This window comes from Cheilinus undulatus, linkage group 2, assembly GCF_018320785.1.
Source record: "Cheilinus undulatus linkage group 2, ASM1832078v1, whole genome shotgun sequence".
Lineage (NCBI taxonomy): Eukaryota > Metazoa > Chordata > Actinopteri > Labriformes > Labridae > Cheilinus > Cheilinus undulatus.
The window spans coordinates 54,208,053-54,230,047 of NC_054866.1; the positions used below are offsets into that span (position 1 = coordinate 54,208,053).

Sequence of the window (21,995 nt, forward strand, 5' to 3'; positions counted from 1 at the left end):
GTGTGAGTACTCCCCTAGTCTGAGACAGCTGGTCAAATATTTTCTACAGTCTGTGGTTGAAACTGAGGACAGAAATGATGACATTTTCTCCTTAAAGATCACACACCACACAGAGACACTGAGGAACCAGGACAGATGGTAAACCCAGGATAGAGAGGTTCAGTGAATGTGGTATTGAAGGTGTGGAGGTGGATCAATGTGTCAGAGGAGATGCTGTAGAAGGACAGAGAGCCAGCAGGACAGTCCACATACACTGATACTCTACCAGAGACCGAGGAGGAGGAGGAGACTTCTGTTTTTATGTTATTGTGACAGACAGAGTAACCTTTATCAGAGCAGGTCAGACTCCAGGACTGTTCATTACATCCAAACAAACATTCATCACTGTATCCTTTCCTTCGGATTCCTCTGTAACTCACTGATACATCAACTTCTCCTCTCCACTCCACCTCCCAGTAACAGCGACCAGTCAGACCAGTCCGACACAGCAGCTGAGACCAGGAAAATCTGTCTGGATGGTCAGGATATGACTGCTCCTCCTCCACATATGTCACTGTCCTACTGTTGTCAGACAGTCTGAGTTCTTTATTGACTGTGTTTTTGTCCACTTCCAGCTCACAGGCGTCTGATGGAGAGAACGAGACACAAGACAGCTGACGGTTATCATCTGTTCATTCAGAAAAAACTTTACTGACAGTTACTGAGAGTCAGTGAAACTTACATTTACTAGGGCTGGGCAGTTAATCACAAATTAGATTAAATCACAATATGGCCTGCTGCAATTTTCAAATCGCAGAAGGTGCAACATTTTTTTTTACCTAAAATTTGTGTCAAAATACCAGTTTAAAATGCTTTTTACAGCAGAGACATTATGCATTACATATCATGCAATAATTTTAGTGGCATAGTTTTTGGAATAGTGTACCAAAAAATTCCGTTCTTCATTTTTATATGTTTTCTTATAAGAATTATATAAAATTGTCATTACCTTTAATACAACAGTTCATATCCAATTTGCAAAATGAGACAAAATCATCACAATTACATATTTTTTCAATATTGTCCAGCCCTAGTTTAATCTAATATTGTGTTGGCTATAGTTCAGAATAAATTACTGTTTGTTTTTGTTGAAAAATACACGAGATGAGGAACTTAAGAAATAATCGTGTGTTAAATCACAATCGCAATATTGGGTAAAAAATTGCAGTTACATTATTTTCCCAAATCGTTCAGCCCTAACATTAACTATTCAGCCCTGAATCCTGTTTGACAGCACTGACATTTAATCATTCAGTTTAGGGCTGGTCAACAGATCCAGTTTTTAAAACAGATCCATGGATTTACAGATGAGATATATAGAGGAGCAGATAAGTGAAATAATCGTTCAAATGGTGATACAAGCATGACATTTGGTACATGTACTCTTCAAGGTCTCTATTTTCAAAAATAACACTGGCCATGCAAAAATCCAAGATGGCAATCATTTTCCAAGATCATACTGAGCCCATTGTAATGGGTTAAAAAACTGAAGAAAAAACCCCCCACGATTATTGTCCAAGTCTAGGTTTTTGGACACTAAAATGGCAAGTGAAAGTAATTTTGTCCATGGCAGTTGCATATTAGACTTTTACCAAGATGGTGTCCAAGATGCCTGCCGCAAAAGACAAATTTCACCAGATCTCAGCTACTAATAGAGATAGACAAATGATTTTTGTGTCCAAAACTACCTTTTTTGGGTCAGAGATTCTAATGGACTTGTTCCAATAACCATAAAGGCTACCTGAACTGCTGCATCAAAATGGCATTAAGGATGTCTGCCATGAAACATATTTTCATTAAAAAATTTTGCCAGACGCACTGGTAGTTGAGTGGTTAAGGCGTGCACCATGTACACGGGCAGCATTGGAATATGGCCTGAGGTCTTCTGAGGTCCTTTGCCACATGTCTCTCCCCCACTCTCGCCCCTATTTCTGAGTCTATCCACTGTCCTCCTCTATCAAAATAAAGGCATGAAAAGGCCCAAAAACAAATCTTAAAAAAAAAAAAAAAAAAAAAATCGCCTATTTTGTTTAATCCTGCCTTCCAAAATTATTTATCCAACAAAGAAACTATTCTGAATTCCTGCCATGTCCAGTAGGTGGCAGCATAGTTGTGGGTTTTGGAGGGACTGATGTGTATTTTGTCCGGGCAGTGCCAGGGTAGCTGAGGGAGCCTTCTGGGGTCCTCAACGTGTGCTTTTTATTAGTTACCCATTTTCTGATCTGGACTTTAATGACCAAACAGCCTCTGAATACATGAGGATATGTAAGTTGCTAAGATGTTTATTGTATCACTTTTTGTCTTTTGATTTTTGTCTTTTGACACACTGCATAACCTTGTAATAGATACAGTCGGCATAGAGAGGAACGCCCACAAAATGTCACATCCGGTTTGTGCCGAGGAGGAAAACAAACCACTTTCCACAATGCCAGGCAACTGTTGTATACCCTCTTGCACTAAAAATAAGTAAAAAAAAATCAAAATCTGAAGTTTTATATTTTACCACATCAAAGCACAGAGCAAAGGAGAAGAATGCGGTGCCTCAAGCGATCCGGCGGGAGGATGAGTTTGGTCGCCTGTGGGATCCAAACGTGTAAATCTGTAGTCAGCACTTCATTATAGGTAAGACAGTGTTATGTTCACCTTATTTAAACAATGTTAGATAGTTTCGTAATTAACATGAATGTTCAATTACTAGTTTTAAGAGAAGTTAACTAACTGCTATGTTATGCAGGCTACTATGCCTCATTACAAAAGGTAACGAGTATACAGCGTAATTAGTGTGTGATGAAGCATAACTCCGACAAAACCACTTGTAAAAAAAGTGATGTGCCTCCAGGGACCAATAGTTTTTGAGGCTGTTGTGTGTGTAAATTTCTGCGTGATATACCAAGTCGTCAATAACCAATATGAAGCTCCTGGCTATTGTGCAATAACAACCATTGCGTGGTGCACAAATTCACTAAAACGTACTTATTTCCTTGTCAGACATTGAAATTATGACAGGTTTAATTTATCAGTAAACGTGATTTTGCCTCTTACCGGGTGATTCAACCAGGTAGCAGAAGATGTCAGGGAATGACACATCAGGCCATTGAATAGGATTATTCGTCCACTCTTTAATAAGATACGGACAAGAATCAGATCCTATTAGAGTAATTTCTTAATGTATCTGTCTCTGTCAATTGGCTGTAAGGAATCAATGAGTGACATTCTAGCGGTTAGCATATATATCAGAATTTAAAATCCTGGGCTGACATGCTGCGGGCGAGGGGGAAAGGATTGTTTTCCCCCTTGAAATGCCCTGCCCCCATCTATGACGCAACTGTGATGCGACGCCGACTGTGTCTATGCATGTTCTGAGTTGATTATGTCATGATCTAGTTGAATCAGTACTCAGTAATCTATCTTGTTCAGAGCTAATAATGCTAAAGCTAATGCTGATGTATGCCAGTGTGTTTTGTAGGCCAGTTATTAATGCTTGTGTATTGACTCCCTGTTGATTTTGTTTTGTCAATCACAGAAACCAGAAACATTTGACTGTTCATTCAGTAATAATTAAAGTTCAGAGGAAAGTATCCCTGTTCTGTGCTACTCTATGACTGGAGTCCACAGCTGATGAAGAGCCAGCTTAAGATTTAATAATAGTCTATACTATCTTACCTCATATTTTCCAATAGAAACAATACACAGATCTATTCATATCCTGGCTTAAAACCCATATTTTCAAGGTAAGGGGATTCAAAGGAAAACTTTATAAAAAACTTAAAGTTTTACATTCATTCAAAGATTTTGTTAGCTGCCACGTTAGTTCCAAAAGAAGGCCAAAGTTCAGCAATGGTACCCATTCATTCCATCGTAGTTCTTATGGATGTCAAAGTAATCAAGAACGTCTCAGTCAGAACCAGCAACGATCTTTGTAGTCAAGAATGTGGCATCGATTTATCAGTTAATGTAACCCTTTATGAATAGTGTAGGTCCCACCACCATAAATAACCACCAGGGTCAAAACTCAAAGGTACTTTTTGGTTCCCAATGTACGCTGACAATAGTGTCTATTACACCATGGCATTTAAAAGGAAAAAAAAAGCTAAATAAATAAACAAATATTAAGAAGAGAATGAATTGAACTGACACATTTTTTTCATGTCACACTAACCCACCATGGTCATACTGTAAATACTAAAACTTCTCAAAGGGAAAGAAGATCTTATTGCTGGTGCACAGGAATGGTGCATAGGAAACAACACACATGTATATATACATTCATGTTAGTACAAATAAGCACCATGATTAGAAATAAAGGTAAAGAACTTTTTTAAAAATGCCAGAGGAGTAAAGAGTCACACCTCACATTTGCACAGTGCTGTACAGGTGAGACCCAGCCTGTAGCACTTGCACCTGCCATGACAGCCTGATTTTCAGCCGCATTTGGTCAGCTGTTGGCAACTCTTGGCTATGGGGGAGGGAGTTGGCTGTCCAGAAGACCTGCCATTCTTCACCAATCTTCTGCCATCCCGTCAGCAGGACTCTCTGCTTCTGGCTGACACTTGGTTGCCTGGGCCCAAACTTAGCCAACCTGGTAGGCAGCATGCCTGGTGTGCTGGAGCAGAGCTGCTCTGGTTGGTGGAATTGCCTCGTAAGGTCTCTGCTTTCTGGCAAACATGTCAAGTCTGGCCTCACCCACAGTGGCAGCAGTGCTGGACCTGTCATACATTCGTACGACAAACTTCTTCAGTATCTCCAGTTTGCCATCTTCCACTGTGAGAGGGTACTGGCTCAGCTTGGAGAAGACAGAGGAGGCCTCTAGACAAATGTCCCATGTTTGCCAGGCAGTTTTCTTGCCCTTGTTGCAGATGGCTGTCACTTTAGTCCCATGTGATCTATACACCATCTGGTTAACTATTTTATTTATTTATCCGTTTATTTGTCAGGGACAATACATAAGCATTGCTGCATTTAATTACAGTGCAACCAATGCAATGTATAAAAGACATCTAGCCATGGCTAATTTGCAGTCCTTGTCCCTGGTTAGGCTTTTGAGAAATAACACTTATAATACAACAACAGGATAAAATGGACATAAAAGACTAACAATCGCAGTAGACATAAATGAACAACCACAAAAAATACATAAAAACAGCAGCAGCGAGACAAACATAAACATGCAGCCACATACATAAAAGCTAACAGTAAGGCAGACATAAACATGCAGACGAATGACAATGACTAAAATGACAGTTAAGAGAATAGGTGAAGTAGCTAAGAACAAAGATAAAAAGGAGTAAAATGAGCTGAATGATATAAAATTTTTAAGACATGTAGCTTAGTGTTAACAGATTTGCCATTGTTTGAGCCATTGTTTTATCGTCTGAATACTCAATACTTATCGTATTGAATACTTTGAAGTCAGTCAGTCTCTACATGAGCATCATGTAGAGCCCCCTTACCCTTGGCTTGGCTCTCCCGTGCTGGCACACCCCGTCAATTCAGGTGCAGCTATCTCTATCTAATAACTATCAACTACTGTTTACTAGCTAATTAATATGGGGCTGTTAGACAGCATTTGAGACACTAAACTAAACTACAACTACTAGTTTAATACTGAATGTAGCCGGCGGCCTTTTTGTTCTTTTTCAGCTCCCGTAGTCTAGGTTGCATGGTTCGGTCTTTGCTTTGGCGGCGCCGCCCACTTCCTCAATTTGTGAGCAGGTATCCTACTATATAAGCAGCTCCGCTTTGGCACGTGGGAGGCTGCTTCTTTTGTTTGATCCCCTTGCTATTTGGCTGATTCCTGGATGGTGGTGCTGCTAGTGTAGGCTGACTGAGAGGTGTGGGTAAGCGAAGGCTCTAGATGCATGCAGCACAACTGTTTTGCACCGTCTTATGATTGTTTTCTTGTCACAGATCCTGCCACTGTAGCGTTGACACGGACGGTTGAATGACTAATGCTGCGCTTCTAAGGTATATAAACCATTTCTTAAGTCAGCATATGATGGGCATTTTGATGCAGCATGATATTAACATTTTAAATGAATCTCTTTGTAGATTTACTGCCGCTGCTGCTTTGTTTTAGGGTTTTGTTTTAGTGCTTTATTTTGTTAGTTTATTTTGGTGTTTATCTTTATTTAATATACATTATTTGGGTTAAGTGGATAATCCGGTCTGTTTTGGTTTCTTAGAGTAGCGTTTTGTTATGTTAGGCTGATTGTTTCCCTTTCTTTGTACATTATTGTTAACTTTGTTTTTCTTCTGTTTTCCCCTGGGTTCCTGGAGTATTGCAGACTGAGGGGTGTCCGTCACCTGAGCGCGTTGGAGCTGCCGGCGGGGATAGGCCTCACCACCTGCACCTCACTTTCCTTTAATTGTGTGTGAGTGGTTTTTGGCACCTTTTGATTTTTCTCACTAGGCATGTTTTCTTTCTTTTTGGCTTTAGTGTGAGTGTGTGTAGGGTTTGGGCACCAGTGTGTGTGTGTGGTAGATAGTCTGCACCCCCTCTCCAGTCACTAGTGAGTCTATAAACCCTTTGTCTGCAATATTCATCTCAAACGATTTGTTTGGTTTAAATCTTTATCTAATTAAGACAGTTTGTTGTGTTTTAACAATTGCATATTTTATAGTCTATAATAAATCTTATATTTTTTCTACAAGTAATACTGACTTGTTACTATTTTAAAAATTTGTTCTAAATAAACCACATTGATTGAGCGTCAAACTTGTCTGACTGATTTACTTACTGCCAATTTGCCTTCTTATAATGGTCTTAAGGTAAATGTGTGTTTGGGTAACTTTAAATGCTTTCCAAAACATAAGTAAAATAATTTGGCCTAACCTGGAGCGCGGCCACATACAGTATTATCAAAGCTAGATCAGCTGACACTGAACACCATGCTGAGTTACACAGCAGCGATGTCACCAGTGTGCACGGTTGTGTGCTGAGATTCACTCTACTGCATTTGTAAGCTCTCATCATTGCCTCACTTCTGTACTTACAAATGTGAAAATAGCTCCATTGGATTCTACGACCCAAAAAGTTTACGTGCACACCAAAAAATCATGTGTATATGTTCAGTAGCTGCCTAGGGATGGATACTTTAAATTAATGGCGGCCATCTTGGATGCCATCTTTGTAATCAAATTTTATGTTATGACAACAATTACAACAAAACTAATGAAACTGGTTATCAAGAAAAATTTTTATCTTTAAAAAATCACTAGTCAACAATTTGAAAAATGAAATAAAGCAAAATGTGGTCAGGCAAGGCAGCCATCATGAAAAATGACCACCATTTTGGATTTTTACATGGCCAGCATTATTTTTTGAAAAGAGTAGACCTTGAAGAGTATATGTACCAAATTTCATGCTTGTATCACTATTTGAACGATTCTTGTGAAATATGCAATTGTCCACCTGTACTTATAGAGAAAGACAATATCATTCAGATCAATAGTTTATGATGGAGATGATTTCAATCATGATTAGAAGCATGATATTCAGTAATAATAATAATAATAAACATCCATTCAAAGTTCTTTACAGACACAAAAACAATACAACACAATTCAACAGCAACAAAAGAAAAGCTAGTTTACAGTCAGAACCACCAACAGTAATCTGTTATTGACCACAAGATCATCTCTGTCAAATGTTTAGGCTACATGGAGAATGATCATTTTATTGACTGGATGATTTGAAGAACCATTGGTAACACTTTATAATAACTACAGACTTTTAGCATTAATGAAGCATCAGGAGATACAAGAGCTGTGCATCTTCACTGCTCTCATGATTCCATTACCATTATCAAGACAACCATTGGATTTGATTGAAGATCAGGATTCATCAGGATAGGCTGCTGCCTCAATCACTCTGTTTACATGGACTTGTGGATCCCTGTTCTGATCCTCATCCTGGTTCTGACCAGATCCAGGATTCCATGTTTCCATGCTCACAGATAAACCTGTTTTTTCAGATCCCTGTAGATATGATCAATACTAGTATCCTGGTTTCTGATCACTGGGTCTTATTTTCACAGGCATCTGTCACATTTATTTTCTTCAAAGCCAAACTGTGACAATCATGAAATCAGGGAAAATGAGAGCACTGTGGAATATTTCAGCTTTAGCTCTATTAAACACCAACGTCAGGTTACAGATATGGTGGATCCTCATTCTAACAACAGGAGAAGAAAGATTCTGAGCCCCAGGCTGACCGTCAGTCAGTGTTGTTCACATTTATGTTTAAAATGAGCTTCATCACAGCTCAGATCACACTGATTCAAATCAGCTAGCTCAAGTTCACATTTTAAAATGAGGATCTAAAATCACAGTCATGAACCAATAAAATCCAGTTAGAGATTTAGACAAGGAAAGGTCCTAATGAATCCACACCAGTAAAATAAACACAGACATATTAGTTCCTCTAAATGTTTCAGGCTGTTTACCATACCTGTTCAGAGGTTATCAGAGTTGTTCTACGGGAATTTGACTTTAGAAAACCATCTGATTTACACGAAGAACGTGTGATTAATGTAGAGGTGGGAGAAAACTACAGAAAAGAGAGTGAGAGGATGACAAGGAAAGAAAGGGAGATCTCAGATGAAGAGGCCCAACTACTGATGTTTCAATGATTATCAATATTATTATCATTATTATTGATCATTGAGAAAGTTTAGCAGAGACTCCAAGAAGGAGCTTAGCTATCATGAAACTGACTTCATTCACTAAATAACTGTCCTGGAAACAACTTCAAAATAAAGCACTATGTGAAAACAAGGCTCACTCATAGTAGGCCAAGATAAAGAGCTTTTACTTTGAAAAGAACACAGGAAGTGTGATGATATCTCCATTCAGGTATGGGTGGTGTTGACAGATGTATCAGACACAGCAGCCTCTCTCTGGACAGAGCAGACCAGCTGTCCCTCCACCACACATCCAGAATATTTCAAAGTGTCTAAAGAGACATCAACACTTTCATCAAAGTCACACCTGCACAGGTAGTCTGCAGCTGGCAGAAAACAGGATACAGCGTATACATGCCACAGTATCCTGTTTTCTTTCACACTTCTCCAGGGAGAAAAAACAGGTTTCTCCAAACCAGGATAAGGACAGATCCTGGTCTATGAACATGTCTACATGAACAAACAGAAACCAGGACACTAAAGTCCATGGAAACACAGTCAGTTATAAATTGGAGCTTATCTGACAACTAAATAATATTCAATAAGAATTCAAATATTAGAATTAGAATTAGTGCTGTCAAAATAACGTCTTCATTTCAATGAATGACACCAGAAATAAGGTGAAAACTATCTGAACCCAAACTAATCCCACTGTGGTCATCCGTCAGCATTTCTACAGTAGCGTTGTAAACTTGATGAAAAAACAAGCTAAACATTTGGTGGTCTTTAGGTTTGTATTATTTCACTGGTCTGAAAGATCAGCACCATCCAGGATTGATCAATAAGACAGCCTGCCTTCATCTTTATTGTCCAAACCTGAAATTCAACTATTGATGTTCAAACTTCCTTGTTCAAAGTTTACTCCTGTCGCTGCTACAAACCGTGTCAAAAGTTCTGATGGCTCTCAAAAGCACGCTCTTTGGTTACCATGGTTTGGTGACATCATCAACAAGAAGCTTCCTGCACCTTGGCATGTAATGAAAACTGATTGAGGAGGAACAAAACAAGACAAGGTAACTTTGAGACTAATGAAACACTGATGAAAAGGCAGAGAGACTAAAAAGAGGGCTGAGGCAGAGAATAAAACCTGATTCATGCTTCTGCATCGTGTCGACAGCGTAGCTACGCGTAGCCCTCTGCATCGACGCAGACCCCTACACCGTAACCTGACGCGCACCTCCAAACGGACCGCAAGGGCTGTGATTGGTCCGCTCAAAATGTCATTTCCAGCAGTTGCTTTTTCTGGTCTTTCTTCCTGTTATTAGCGCACATATCGCAATGCTACATCATCAGTTATGTTTGCAGAGGTCGCGTTAACCGAATATTCTCCATCATTGACAGATTTTTTGAAAGATGACTGAGAATTTTGAAGGCTGTCCGTCATTTTGATTGGCTGGAATGATGAGGATGCGCCTGCATTTCAGCACACACACAGATGCATGGACCTTTTCCATTTTGCACACGAACTACCAAGGAGGTTATTTAATCTATTAAAATCTTGTAGCCAGTGGGCTCTACCAGTGACCTCAACATCATAGATTAATGAAAGCGCGTTGGTCTCTGTGCTGACAGCACACAGAGAGGCTGCTGCAGCCTGCAGGTGTTTCAGTACACAGGTCGGCATGTAGAGGTTTTTGCACAATGAGCCTGTTTCATGTTCTAATCATGTCTGCACACTGATGTCGAAATTGTCGTTTTATTTGTCGTTTTTTTCGTAACAGGTTCGATTTTATGCAAAACTTTGTATGTGTCCAAGGTGACCGATGATTCAAAACAGTTCCCGCTGCTTCCACCTTGCTTGCTCACCACTGAAACCTCACTTTAAACACCAAGGATTTGCTCATTTATCATGTAGATTTCAATCACGGAAATATAACAAAAAAGAGATGGGTGAATGATAACTCAGATCAGCGCCTGTTGCTTTATTCTCTCTTGCTCGCTTACCACCACCCAACCCTCCTCTTGTTCTCCATCACTCCAACTTGTCTCAGCGCTGTGATGCATGAGCCTGTGCTGTATGAAGCTCTCTGTCAGGATGGATCCAGCGGGATTTTAAAGGAGTGACAGACAACAAAAAAGTCCAGTGCAACCTACTACTACTACTACTACTACTGGTTGTAATCACACACCCAAGCATCCACTCTTTCATTAAAAACAGACGTTGTCTATTTCAGCAGAGAGCGACACAGCCGCTCAGATGTGACCCCTCTGAAACCACACACACACAGCCACACACCCCTAGCGACATGACAGTGAATTGCAGAGCGACGCATTCCCTCGACGCAGAACTTCAAATGGTCAACGAGGGCATTGCGTCACGACGACGGTGTACCTACACTGTGGACGCAACGCAGAAGCATAAACCAGGCTTAAGGAAACACTGATGAAGAGGCAGAGAGACAAAAAGAGGGCTGAGGCAGGCAGAGAGCAGAGCCACAGCCAGTGTGAGTGTTGGGGGTATAAGGGGGATGACAGCTGAAAGGAGGAACAGATCAGATACAGTCAACTGTCAGTTCACTCTGAATAATGTGAAGAGCAGAGTCAAATAAGGACAACAATGGATTATAGACACAGACACATAGACAACCAATGACAAACAGGATCAGACAGTAAATCTTTGTCATAATCAATGTTAATCCATATTAAACATCTTTATCACCTTCTTCTCTCTGTCCTTCCTTCCCTCTCACACATCTCTGATTTAATGAGAGAATGAACTTCAGATCGTCCTGTTAGGATTTTAAATCTGAGCTGAAAATGTGACCGCTAGCCTCCTGTGTCATTAAAAGGATTTTTAGATCCACTCAAACTAAGCCAACTTTAAGGGAACATCGTTGGCTCCTTGTTAGGCAGTGTTTGATTAGCTCAGGATTCTGCTAAAGCCATCATATCAGGCTCTTAGGTCATTGATTTTCTGTCTCATGGTACGGTACGTTCACTCCACAGATGTGACTTTAGTCTGGTAGTAATGTTTGACATTCCCACATTTAACCATCACCACGGTACTGAAACATACGAGACACGTTGGTTTGAAACTGTCAGTGGAGACGATGAACATAGAAGAGTCTGTCCATTCTAAAGATGTCAGAATTCTGGAATCTTTCCATCCCCAGAGACATGAATAAATAAATAAATAAATAAATAAACTCACACTTCCTCACACCAGGCGTCAGTCTGTGCAGTCCACCATGGTCCAACCTGGAGAAGAAACCAGATCAGAATCTACTTCATACATCTTCATTTAAATCCAGCATCAGTTAAAACCAGAGTTCATCAGTCAGAAACAGAGAGAGAGTGTCTGCCTGTCTGTACCTCAGTGTCTCCAGTCTGCAGTTTGGATCCTCCAGCTGAGCAGACAGGAGCTTCTCTCCTCCTTCTCCTGGATGATTGTAGCTCAGGTCCAGCTCTCTCAGGTGGGAGGAGGAGCTCAGAGCTGAGGCCAGAGATGCACAACCTTCTTCTGAGATCAGACAGTTGGACAGACTACACACAGAGCACAGAGGTCATGGTTTTATTGGCTGACTTGAATCAGCTGATTCACAGCCATTGGTTCATTCACAGCTGTGTTACCTGTTCCATCCAATCATCATAAAGCTGAACAGCAGAGACATTATAACTAGATAAGAATCAATATTTACTCTGATGACAAGGAGTAAAGGTAAGATGGATGGTGAGACCAACTCATGGATTGGTTTGACATCAGCAGTGAAAAGTCTACTGTTCAGTCTGAAAATGGTTATTTGATGTGTTGAAACAGTATTTGATCCATGTTAGTTTTGTTAGATTAGTCTGGAGAATTACTTTGAGCCTCCCCTGGGCTCACCACCTGTGGGAGGGGCCATAGAGGTCAGGTGCATTGTGAGCTGGGTGGCAGCCAAACGCAGGGACCCTGGCGGTCCAATCCTCGGCTTCAGAAGCTGGATCTAGGGACGTGGAACTTCACCTCTCTCTGGTGGGGAAGGAGCCTGAGCTGGTGCGTGAGGTTAAAAGGTACCAGCTAGATATAGTTGGTCTCACCTCGACACACAATTTGGGCTCTGGAACCAATCTTCTTGAGAGGGGCTGGACTCTCTTCCACTCTGGAGTTGCCCTTAGTGAGAGGCGCTGAGCAGGTGTGGGCATACTGATCGGCCCCAGGCTGGCAGCCTGTACATTGGGGTTTACCCCAGTGGACAAGAGGGTAGCCTACCTCCGCCTTCAGGTAGGGGGATGGTTTCTGACTCTTGTTTGTGCTTATGCACCAAACATCAGCTCAGGGTACCCACCCTTTTTGGAGTCGCTGAAAGGGGTGCTGGAGAGTGCTCCTTCTGGAGACTCCTTCATTCTGCTGGGGAACTTCAATGCTCACGTGGGCAATGGCAGTGAGACCTGGAAGGGGGTGATTGGGAGGAATGGCCCCCCTGATCTGAACCCGAGTGGTGTTTTGTTATTGGACATCTCTGCTCATCATGGATTGTCCATAACAAACACCATATTCAGGCATAAGGGTATCCACATGTGCACTTGGCACCACGACACCCTAGGTCGCAGCTCGACGATTGACTTTGTAGTCATATCATTGGACTTGCGGCCCCATGTCCTGGGCACTCGTGTGAAGAGATGGGCGGAGCTGTCAACTGATCACCACCTGGTGGTGAGTTGGCTCCGCCCAAACATATTATGAGGGTCTGCTGGGAACATCTGGCAGAGTCCCATGTCAGAAGGCGCTTCAACTCTCACCTCCCAAAGAGGTTCAACCATGTTCCGGGGCGGGGGACACTGAGTCTGAGTATGCGGCTTTAGAGGTTGCTAAAGCAAAAACTCAGACATAGGGGGAGCTCGGAGAGGCCATGGAGAATGACTTCCATACAGCTTCGAGGAGATTCTGGTCCACCATCCAGAGTCTCAGGAGAGGGAAACAGTGCACTGTCAACGCCTTGTATGATGGTGCGCTGTTGATCTCGACTCGGGTCGTTGTGGGTCAGTGGAAGGATTACCTCGAAGACCTCCTTAATCCCATTGACACGTCTTCCCATGAGGAAGCAGAGTCTGGGGGCTCAGGAGTGGGCTCTCCTATCTATAGGGCTGAGGTTGCCAAGGTGGTCAAAAAGCTCCTAAGTGGCAGGGCCCCGGGGGTTGGATGAGATCCGCCCTGAGGTGGGGCTGTCTTGGTTGACACGCCTTTGCAACATCACGTGGACATCGGGGACAGTGCCCCTGGACTGGCAGGCTGAGGTGGTGGTTCCAGTCTTTAAGAAGGGGGACCAGAGTGTGTGTTCCAACTATAGGAGGATCATACTTCTCAGGCTCCCCAGTAAAGTCTATTTAGGGGTCCTGGAGAGGAGGGTCTGTCAGATAGTCGAACCACATACTCAGGAGGAGCAATGTGGTTTTCGTCCTGGTTGTGGAACAGTGGACCAGCTCTACACTCTTGGAAGGGTCCTGGAGGGTGCATTGGAGTTTGCCCAACCAATCTACATGTGTTTTGTGGACCTGGAGAAGGCATTCAGCCGTGTCCCTTGGGGAATCCTGTGGAGGGTGCTCCAGGAGTATGGGGTAGTGGTGGGAGTATCGATAGTAAAGTATCGATATATCGATATTTACAAAGTACTCTTTTGGTATTGATCCCTTTAGCAAAGTATCGATACAAAATGAGTACCACAAAATATGTCTCACAACAGCTTCTCCGCCGAGCGCCTCCCTGCCTCTCTCTCTTTCAGACTGTTCTGGCTTTACTGCCAGTCCGTGTCATGTGAATTTGGAGACCAATCAAACATGTCTTGCCTGCTCGTCCGTGTCACATGGCTTTAAGGACCAATCAGACATGACATGTCGATCCTGCCGTACTATGTGACTTTGAGGACCAATCATTAATGAGTAACAGAGTCAAGCATCTCCACTTGCTCGCGTATGAAGTCATTTTATAGTTTGCGATGTGAACCTGGCTGTCTTTCTCACTCATTGTGGTCCCTTAGTACATTTTAAAATTGTAAGAAAACATTAAAAAAAATACTGACTTGTGTTTCTTACATTTTTGCTTCAAATTAGTTGGTATAGATGGCTAATATAGCCCTTCTATCTGAATTTTTTTAAAAAAGAAAAGAAATTGGTTATGTTATTAGGTTATGTTGTGGCTATTTTAATTCTATATACAAGGTTGTGCTATGATATGATATGATGTTTATTTTATGTTTATTAATATTTTAATATTATTATTATTATTTACTTTTTTATTCATATATTTATTTTAACCTGCTAAAACATTTTATTTAATTAAATTTTCCCCCCAAATGAATTTCTGAATGACCTGCATACACCTTTTAACTGCCTGAAATGTGTAACTTTTGAAAGTTTGCAAGTCCAATATTTATTCTTTCTTAAAAAGTATCAGTATCGGTATCAGTATCAATAAAAGTACATGAAAAAGTATCAGTATTGTATCGAATTAAAAAACACTGGTATCGCCCATCTCTAGTATGGGGTACCGGACCCCTTGATAAGGGCTGTTCTGTCCTTGTATGACTGGTGTCAGAGCTTGGTCCACATTGCGAGAAGTAAGTCGGACTCATTTACGGTGAGGGTTGGACTCTGACAGGGCTGCCCTTTATCACCGGTTCTGTTCATAACTTTCATGGACAGAATTTCTAGGCGCAACCAGGGTGTTTAGGGGGTCCAGTTTGGTGGCCTCGGGATTTGGTCTCTGCTTTTTGCAGATGATGTGGTCCTGTTGGCATTATTAGGCCGCGACCTTGAGCTCTCACTGGAATGGTTCGCAACTGAGTGTGAAGCAGCTGGGATGAGAATCAGCACCACCAAATCAAGGCCATGGTCCTCAGTTGGAAAAGGGTGGGATGACCTCTCCAGGTTGGGAATGAGATCCCACCCCAAGTGGAGGACTTTAAGTATCTCAGGGTCTTGTTCACGAGTGAGGAAAGAATTGAGCAGGAGATTGACAGGCAGTGCAGCATCGGCAGTGACGCAGTCTCTGCATCAGTCTGTTGTGGTGAAGAAAGAGTTGAGTCGAAAGGTGAAGCTCTCAATTTACCAGTCGGTCTACTTTCCTACCCTCACCTATGGTCACAAGCTGTGGGTGGTGACTGAAAAAACAAGATCGCAGTTACAGGCAGCCAAAATGAGTTTCCTCCGCAGGGTGTCTGGGCTCTCCCCTAGAGATAGGGTGAGAAGCTCGGCTATCCGGGAGGGACTCGGAGTAGAGCCGCTGCTCCTCCACGTGTAGAGGAGCCAGATGAGGTGGTTCGGGACACTCCCTGGTGTGGTGACCTAACCTCGGCTAAGTGGAAGAAGATGGATGAATGGATGGATGAATCACTTTGAGACCACTCATGTTTGAGTCAAGATCAACAGTCCAGGACTACTGCAGACCCATGACTATGATTTCAAGTCATGTTCATATCTGTGACTCCATATCCTGAACAAGCTTCTGACACGAGTCACTTTCAGAGCATTATCGTTCAGGAAGTACTAGAACCCGAGGCCTGAGCCCAGAGGATCACAGTTTTAACTGAGCAACATAAAGGAACTTAAGCTTTAAATCATTCAGTCAAATACCACTCTAATATATGAAGAACTTGTGTTCCCTAAAGACATTATCTCAATCAGCTGCACACTAACCTGAGAGTTTCCAGTCTACAGTCAGAACTCTTTAGTCCATCAGACAGCAGCTTAACTCCTGGATCATGTAGGTTGTTGTTACTCAGGTCCAGGTCTCTCAGACTAGAGGACTGGGAGCTGAGGACTGAGGACAGAACTTCACAGCTTCTCTCTGACAGGTTACAGCCACTCAACCTTGAAGAAGAAGTACAGGAATGCAATGAAAGGAATACAATGAAAGCTACATCACACAAAAATCCATGTAGTTCTGAATAAAGATGAACTACATTTAACCTTGATCACTGAGTCTACACCTACAGAGCTTTGTTGGAGGCTTTGACCACTGGCAGCAGCCTCAGAAGAGCCTCCTCTGAAGCAGAGTATTTCTTCAGGTCGAACACGTCCAGATCTTTTTCTGATGACAGTAAGATGAAGACCAGAGCTGACCACTGAGCAGGAGACAGTTTATCTGTGGAGAGACGTCCTGATCTCAGGGACTGTTGGATCTCTTCCACTAGAGAACCATCATTCAGTTCATTCAGACAGTGGAACAGATTGATGCTTGTCTCTGCAGACAAATTTTTACTTATCTTCTTCTTGATGTACTTCACTGGTTTCTGATTGGTGATTGAGCCTCTTGCTCTCTGGTTTTGTAGACCTCTGATATGGTTCTGATTGGTCTCCAGAGAAAGACCGAGGAGAAAACGGAGGAACAAGTCCAGGTGTCCGTTTGGACTCTCTAAGGCCTGGTCCACAGCTCTCTGGTATAGGTTTTTAAGTTTCTGTTTCTCTTTGAAGATTTTAGATATTTTGGATGTTGTTTGTTCCTCTGCCATCAGATTAACTCCAGAGTTGAAGAATGTCTGATGGACATGAAGAGCAGCCAGAAACTCCTGAACACTCAGATGGATGAAGCAGAACACCGTGTCCTGGTACAGTCCTCTCTCCTCTCTGAAGATCTGTGTGAACACTCCTGAGTACACTGAGGCTGCTCTGATATCCATGCCACACTCTGTCAGGTCTGGTTCATAGAAGATCAGGTTCCCTTTCTGCAGCTGCTCAAAAGCCAGTTTTCCCAGAGACTCAATCATCTTCCTGCTCTCTGGATTCCAGTGTGGATCAGTCTCAGCTCCTCCATCATACTTGATGTTCTTCACTTTGGTCTGAACCACCAGGAAGTGGATGTACATCTCAGTCAGGGTCTTGGGCAGCTCTCCACCCTCTCTGGTCTTCAGCAGATCCTCCAGAACTGTAGCAGTGATCCAGCAGAAGACTGGGATGTGGCACATGATGTGGAGGCTTCGGGATGTCTTGATGTGGGAGATGATTCTGCTGGCCTGCTCCTCATCTCTGAATCTCTTCCTGAAGTACTCCTCCTTCTGAGGGTCAGTGAACCCTCTGACCTCTGTCACCATGTCAACACACTCAGGAGGGATCTGATTGGCTGCTGCAGGTCGTGTGGTTATCCAGAGGCGAGCAGATGGAAGCAGGTTCCCCCTGATGAGGTTTGTCAGCAGCACATCCACCGAGGAGGACTGGCTAACATCAGTCAGGATCTCATTGTTGTGGAAGTCCAGAGGAAGTCGACACTCATCCAGACCGTCAAAGATGAAGACCACCTGGAACTCTTCAAACCTGCAGAGTCCTGCTTCTTTGGTTTCAGTGAAGAAGTCATGAACAAGTTCCACCAAGCTCAACTTTTTCTCTTTCAGCACATTCAGCTCTCTGAAAGTGAATGGAAAGGTGAACTGGATGTGCTGGTTGGCTTTGCCTTCAGCCCAGTCCAGACTGAACTTCTGTGTTAAGACTGTTTTCCCAATGCCAGCCACTCCCTTTGTCATCACTCTTCTGATTGGTTCATCTCTTCCAGGTGAGCCTTTAAAGATGTCTTCCTGTCTGATGGTAGTTTCTGCTCTGTGTGCTTTCCTGGATGTTGTTTCGATCTGTCTGACCTCGTGTTCTTCGTTGACCTCTCCAGTCCCTCCCTCTGTGATGTAGAGCTCTGTGTAGATCTGATTCAGAAGGGTTGGGTTTCCTGCTTTAGCAATCCCCTCAAACACACACTGGAACTTCTCCTTCAGGTTAGACTTCAGTTTCTGTCGGCACACTGGAGCACCAGTCCCTGAATAAATGAAGAACAACTGAAGTGAGTGAAGAGATCCTGATATAGATGTTTGTGTCATTAAACTATCTCAGGTTGGTGTTGTAAACTTCCTGGTCTTTGTTCCATCATGTTAAATCTGTTAAATGTTCTTACTGCTCTGCAGATGGTCAGCCAGCTCCTCCTGCTTCATTCTCCTCAGGAAATGGAGAGTGATCTTCACAAATGCCTCTTTGCAGCGTCCCATCTGCTCTTCATCTTCACTTTGACTCTCAAAGCATTCTGGGTAATCTGGACTCAGAACCCTCTGGAGTCTCTTCAGCTCCTTCTTCACAAAGGTGACAATGTTCTCCTCCAGCAGCTGGAACAGAAAGAGCCTCTGATTGTGTTCTCTAAAGCAGGAGAACTGTTGTTCTTGTTCTGCTATGAGAGTATAAAAGTGTGTTAACACACCATAAATGTGGAGTCCAGGTCTGCTGGATTCTGCTGGGCCGACTGATCACTGTGAACCTCTGAGCTCTCCAGCTGATCTCTGTGGGGAAAACATCAAGTTTAAGGACAGGTGATGAAGCAGATTACTGGATGTGAACAGCTACGAAAACAAGTAAAAATCATCTATGTAGGTGGATGAAAATCATCATTACACCATCAGGTCACATGACCAACAACAGATCATCAACATAGAAAAACAGTGTAGTCACACATTAAAAGATTGTTCTAAAAGTGAGTTCTGAACCAGGACTTGAATGTGGGTGTGTCAGTCCAGTCTTGAATATGTGTGGGGAGTGAGGTCCAGAGAGAGGGGGCAGCTATGGAAAAGGTCTGACCCCCAGGTTCACTGATTGGTTCTGAGTAGTGGAGAGAGGAGGTTGGCATCAGAGAAACAGCAGCTATGGGGAGGAGAATGATGGTGGAGGAGGTCAGTGAGGGAGGAGGGGACCTGCTGGGTCAAGGTTTTGAGTCTGGGTGGAATGAAAGCATGGATCAGGATTTCAGCAGCAGAGAGAGAGATTGGTGGGTGGAGCCAGGCTGTGTCATTAAGGTGGAAGAAGGCGGTTCATGTGAGCTGGGAGATGTGTTGATTACAGGAGAGCTTTTTGTCAGTAATGATTCAGAGATAAGGGGAGGGACATGGGGGAGTTTAGATCTTTGAAGTTAAAGTTTGGAGTAGATTCGGTGAGGGATTTGGGGATGATCGGTAAAACGTCAGATTTGTCAGTTTATTGTGAGGAACTTGGTCATTATCCATGTTTCTATTTTACTGAGACAGTTGGTGTGGAGTGGGTTCATGCGTTGATGGAATTTGTTGAGGTATAAAGCTAAACCTTGTCAGTATGACAGTAGTATGTGCCAAAATAATACGTGTTCAGATAGGAGAAGGATGTGAAGTCTGAGGTCATCTGGTGGAGAAACAGGAGAAAGTTGTGTCCTGGGAGAAGTGAACAAGAACAGAGGACAGGAGCTGAGAGATGTGTGGATGAGGATGAAAGGCTGGCAGAAGAGGGAACTTAGGGAAAAACTGCACCATCAGGGTTTTTTCTTGGCTCAAACTGAGGCACAGGTGGTACCATTCTGATCATGGATACTCCAAACTTTCTAGGGGGGTCTGGGGCCATGTTCAGTAGTACATTTTACAGTTAAATACATCAATCTAGTGCACTCCAGAGCATAAGTAAGAGGCTAACTCTATCAAAGAAGTTCTCTCCTTCTTGAAGCTACTTAAACCAGAGATGCCCCGATAGCAATTTGATTGGCCAATTGTTGAATGTCCATCCATCCATCCCTTCTTCCATCCATCCATTCTTACCCTCTTCCATCCATCTGTCCATCCATCTCAGTGATTCCCAACCTGTGGGCCGTGCCCCCCCAATGGGCCGCGAAGGTATTGCAAGTGGGCTGCCAAATCATTTCTAAAATAGTATGATTTTTGTTTGTGCATGTGTGTGTGTGTGTGTGTGTGTGGGGGTGTGTGGGTGTGTGTGTGTGTGTGTGTGTGTGGGGGTAATTATATAAAAATAGAAATATAATAATTATATATAATGTATTATAATAATAATATATAACAAAACTCAGTTACGTTTGAAAGGATATTAAAAATGTTCAAATATTCTTTTCATTATTTTGTTTTGTATTTCCTTCACGTATCAGATTTCCTTCAAGTATCAGTCCTTATGTTTAATCTTCAATAAAATAAGCACTCTGAGAATGCATTATATGGCCTCTGTATTTTTAGGGTTGGAGGTGGGCCACAAAAATTTTGAGACTTAAAAGTGGGCCCTGAGTTGGAAAAGGTTGGGAACCACTGATCCATCTACTTCTAATTTCCTGGTCTGATTTGCTAAAAAGATTTTGAATTACACCAGTTCTTGTCTTTAAAACTGTTATTAACATGAAAAAGTTTTTTTGCCCTTCCTTTAATGGGTGTTAAATTTCATGTCCTTAAAAAACCCTGACCGTCAACTTTTCATTGAAAAGAATCTTTATAATCTGATCAAGCAGGTCTTGTGATCTGTATGATCATCTCTGATTTAACTAACACAAATTTAAAACAGAAAACTGTCTGTCCCATTTATTTATTTTATTTGACCTTTACATCCTGATTTCTGCTTGAATAGTTTTTTTTTGTTATTAAATTATCTATTTAAAAGTATATAGTAGAAATATCTATTTGAATAATATCTGATTCTTGTTTTGATTCTACAAGTATTTACGCTCTGTCTGTCCTCTGAGATTTCTTGATAAATAAAATCATAGGAACTGAGAAGTTTCCTGCAGTTGCAGATTCTGACTGGAGGAAATATGAAATACACTATATTGCCAAAAGTAGTCGCTTACCTGCCTTGACTTGCATATGAACTTAAGAGACATCCCATTCTTAATCCATAGGGTTTAATATGACATCGGTCCACCCTTTGCAGCTATAACAGCTTCAACTCTTCTGGGAAGGCTTTCTAAAAGGTTTAGGAGTGTGTTTATGAGAATTTTTGACCATTCTTCAAGAAGCGCATTTGTAAGGTCACACACTGATGTTGGACGAGAAGGCCTGGCCCTCAGTCTCCGCTCTAATTCATCCCAAAGGCAGGGCTGTACAGTGCAACATATATGTCGCAAGAAAATACAAGAAAATTTGTCTGTGCTAAGAGATTTTCACTCCTCATTGCAAAGGGGCTGTGACAAAAGGAGAGAGGTGTGTGCATGCCAGATGTGCAGATAAGACTTTAGGTTTGACTTGTTGCCTCCAAAAACTTCACTCCAGTTTGACTTGAGATTTGAATTTCATGCCCAGTCCATTTATTTCTTATTTCTGACACATTTAAGACTCAAGCGGAATGTTTTTTTCCTCTCATCATGTGCAATCCTGTACATCTGGAGCAAGTGGCCACGCTCCACCTTCTGTTGCTCTTACAGACGGGGCAGGCTCAGGGCAGACGCAGTACAGGTGTCATTATGTTGAAGAGGAGCGCTGCTATAATCCCAAGTTTTATTTTAAGGCACGTAGGCTAGACGATGTTAAAAATGTGTATGTACTAGCTTACTTCTCCGTTAGCCTCGTCCTTCCCAATTATGCGCTGACGGTCACAGTG

General features: G+C 42.3%; 1 protein-coding gene across 1 annotated transcript; it reads right to left on the bottom strand.

Annotated features, from left to right (window-relative positions):
• Positions 1-98: 98 nt before the first annotated feature.
• LOC121523723 (NLR family CARD domain-containing protein 3-like) lies at positions 99-18,979 on the bottom strand. Its single transcript, XM_041808727.1, has 7 exons — positions 18,865-18,979; positions 18,568-18,772; positions 16,629-18,471; positions 16,332-16,505; positions 12,033-12,203; positions 11,872-11,918; positions 99-625 (listed from the first exon to the last, which is right to left on the bottom strand). The coding sequence occupies exons 1-7, from the start codon at positions 18,865-18,867 to the stop codon at positions 99-101; spliced, it is 2,970 nt and encodes a 989-aa protein (XP_041664661.1). The 5' UTR covers positions 18,868-18,979.
• Positions 18,980-21,995: the final 3,016 nt, after the last annotated feature.

Excerpts from the sequence above, each read along its gene's own strand:
- LOC121523723 (XM_041808727.1), bottom strand. Across the intron at positions 16,506-16,628 it reads AAAGCCTCCAACAAAGCTCT|GTTGAGTGGCTGTAACCTGT; the intron begins GTAGGTGTAGAC and ends TTCTTCTTCAAG. Across the intron at positions 12,204-16,331 it reads TGTAGACTGGAAACTCTCAG|TCTGTCCAACTGTCTGATCT; the intron begins GTTAGTGTGCAG and ends CTCTGTGTGTAG.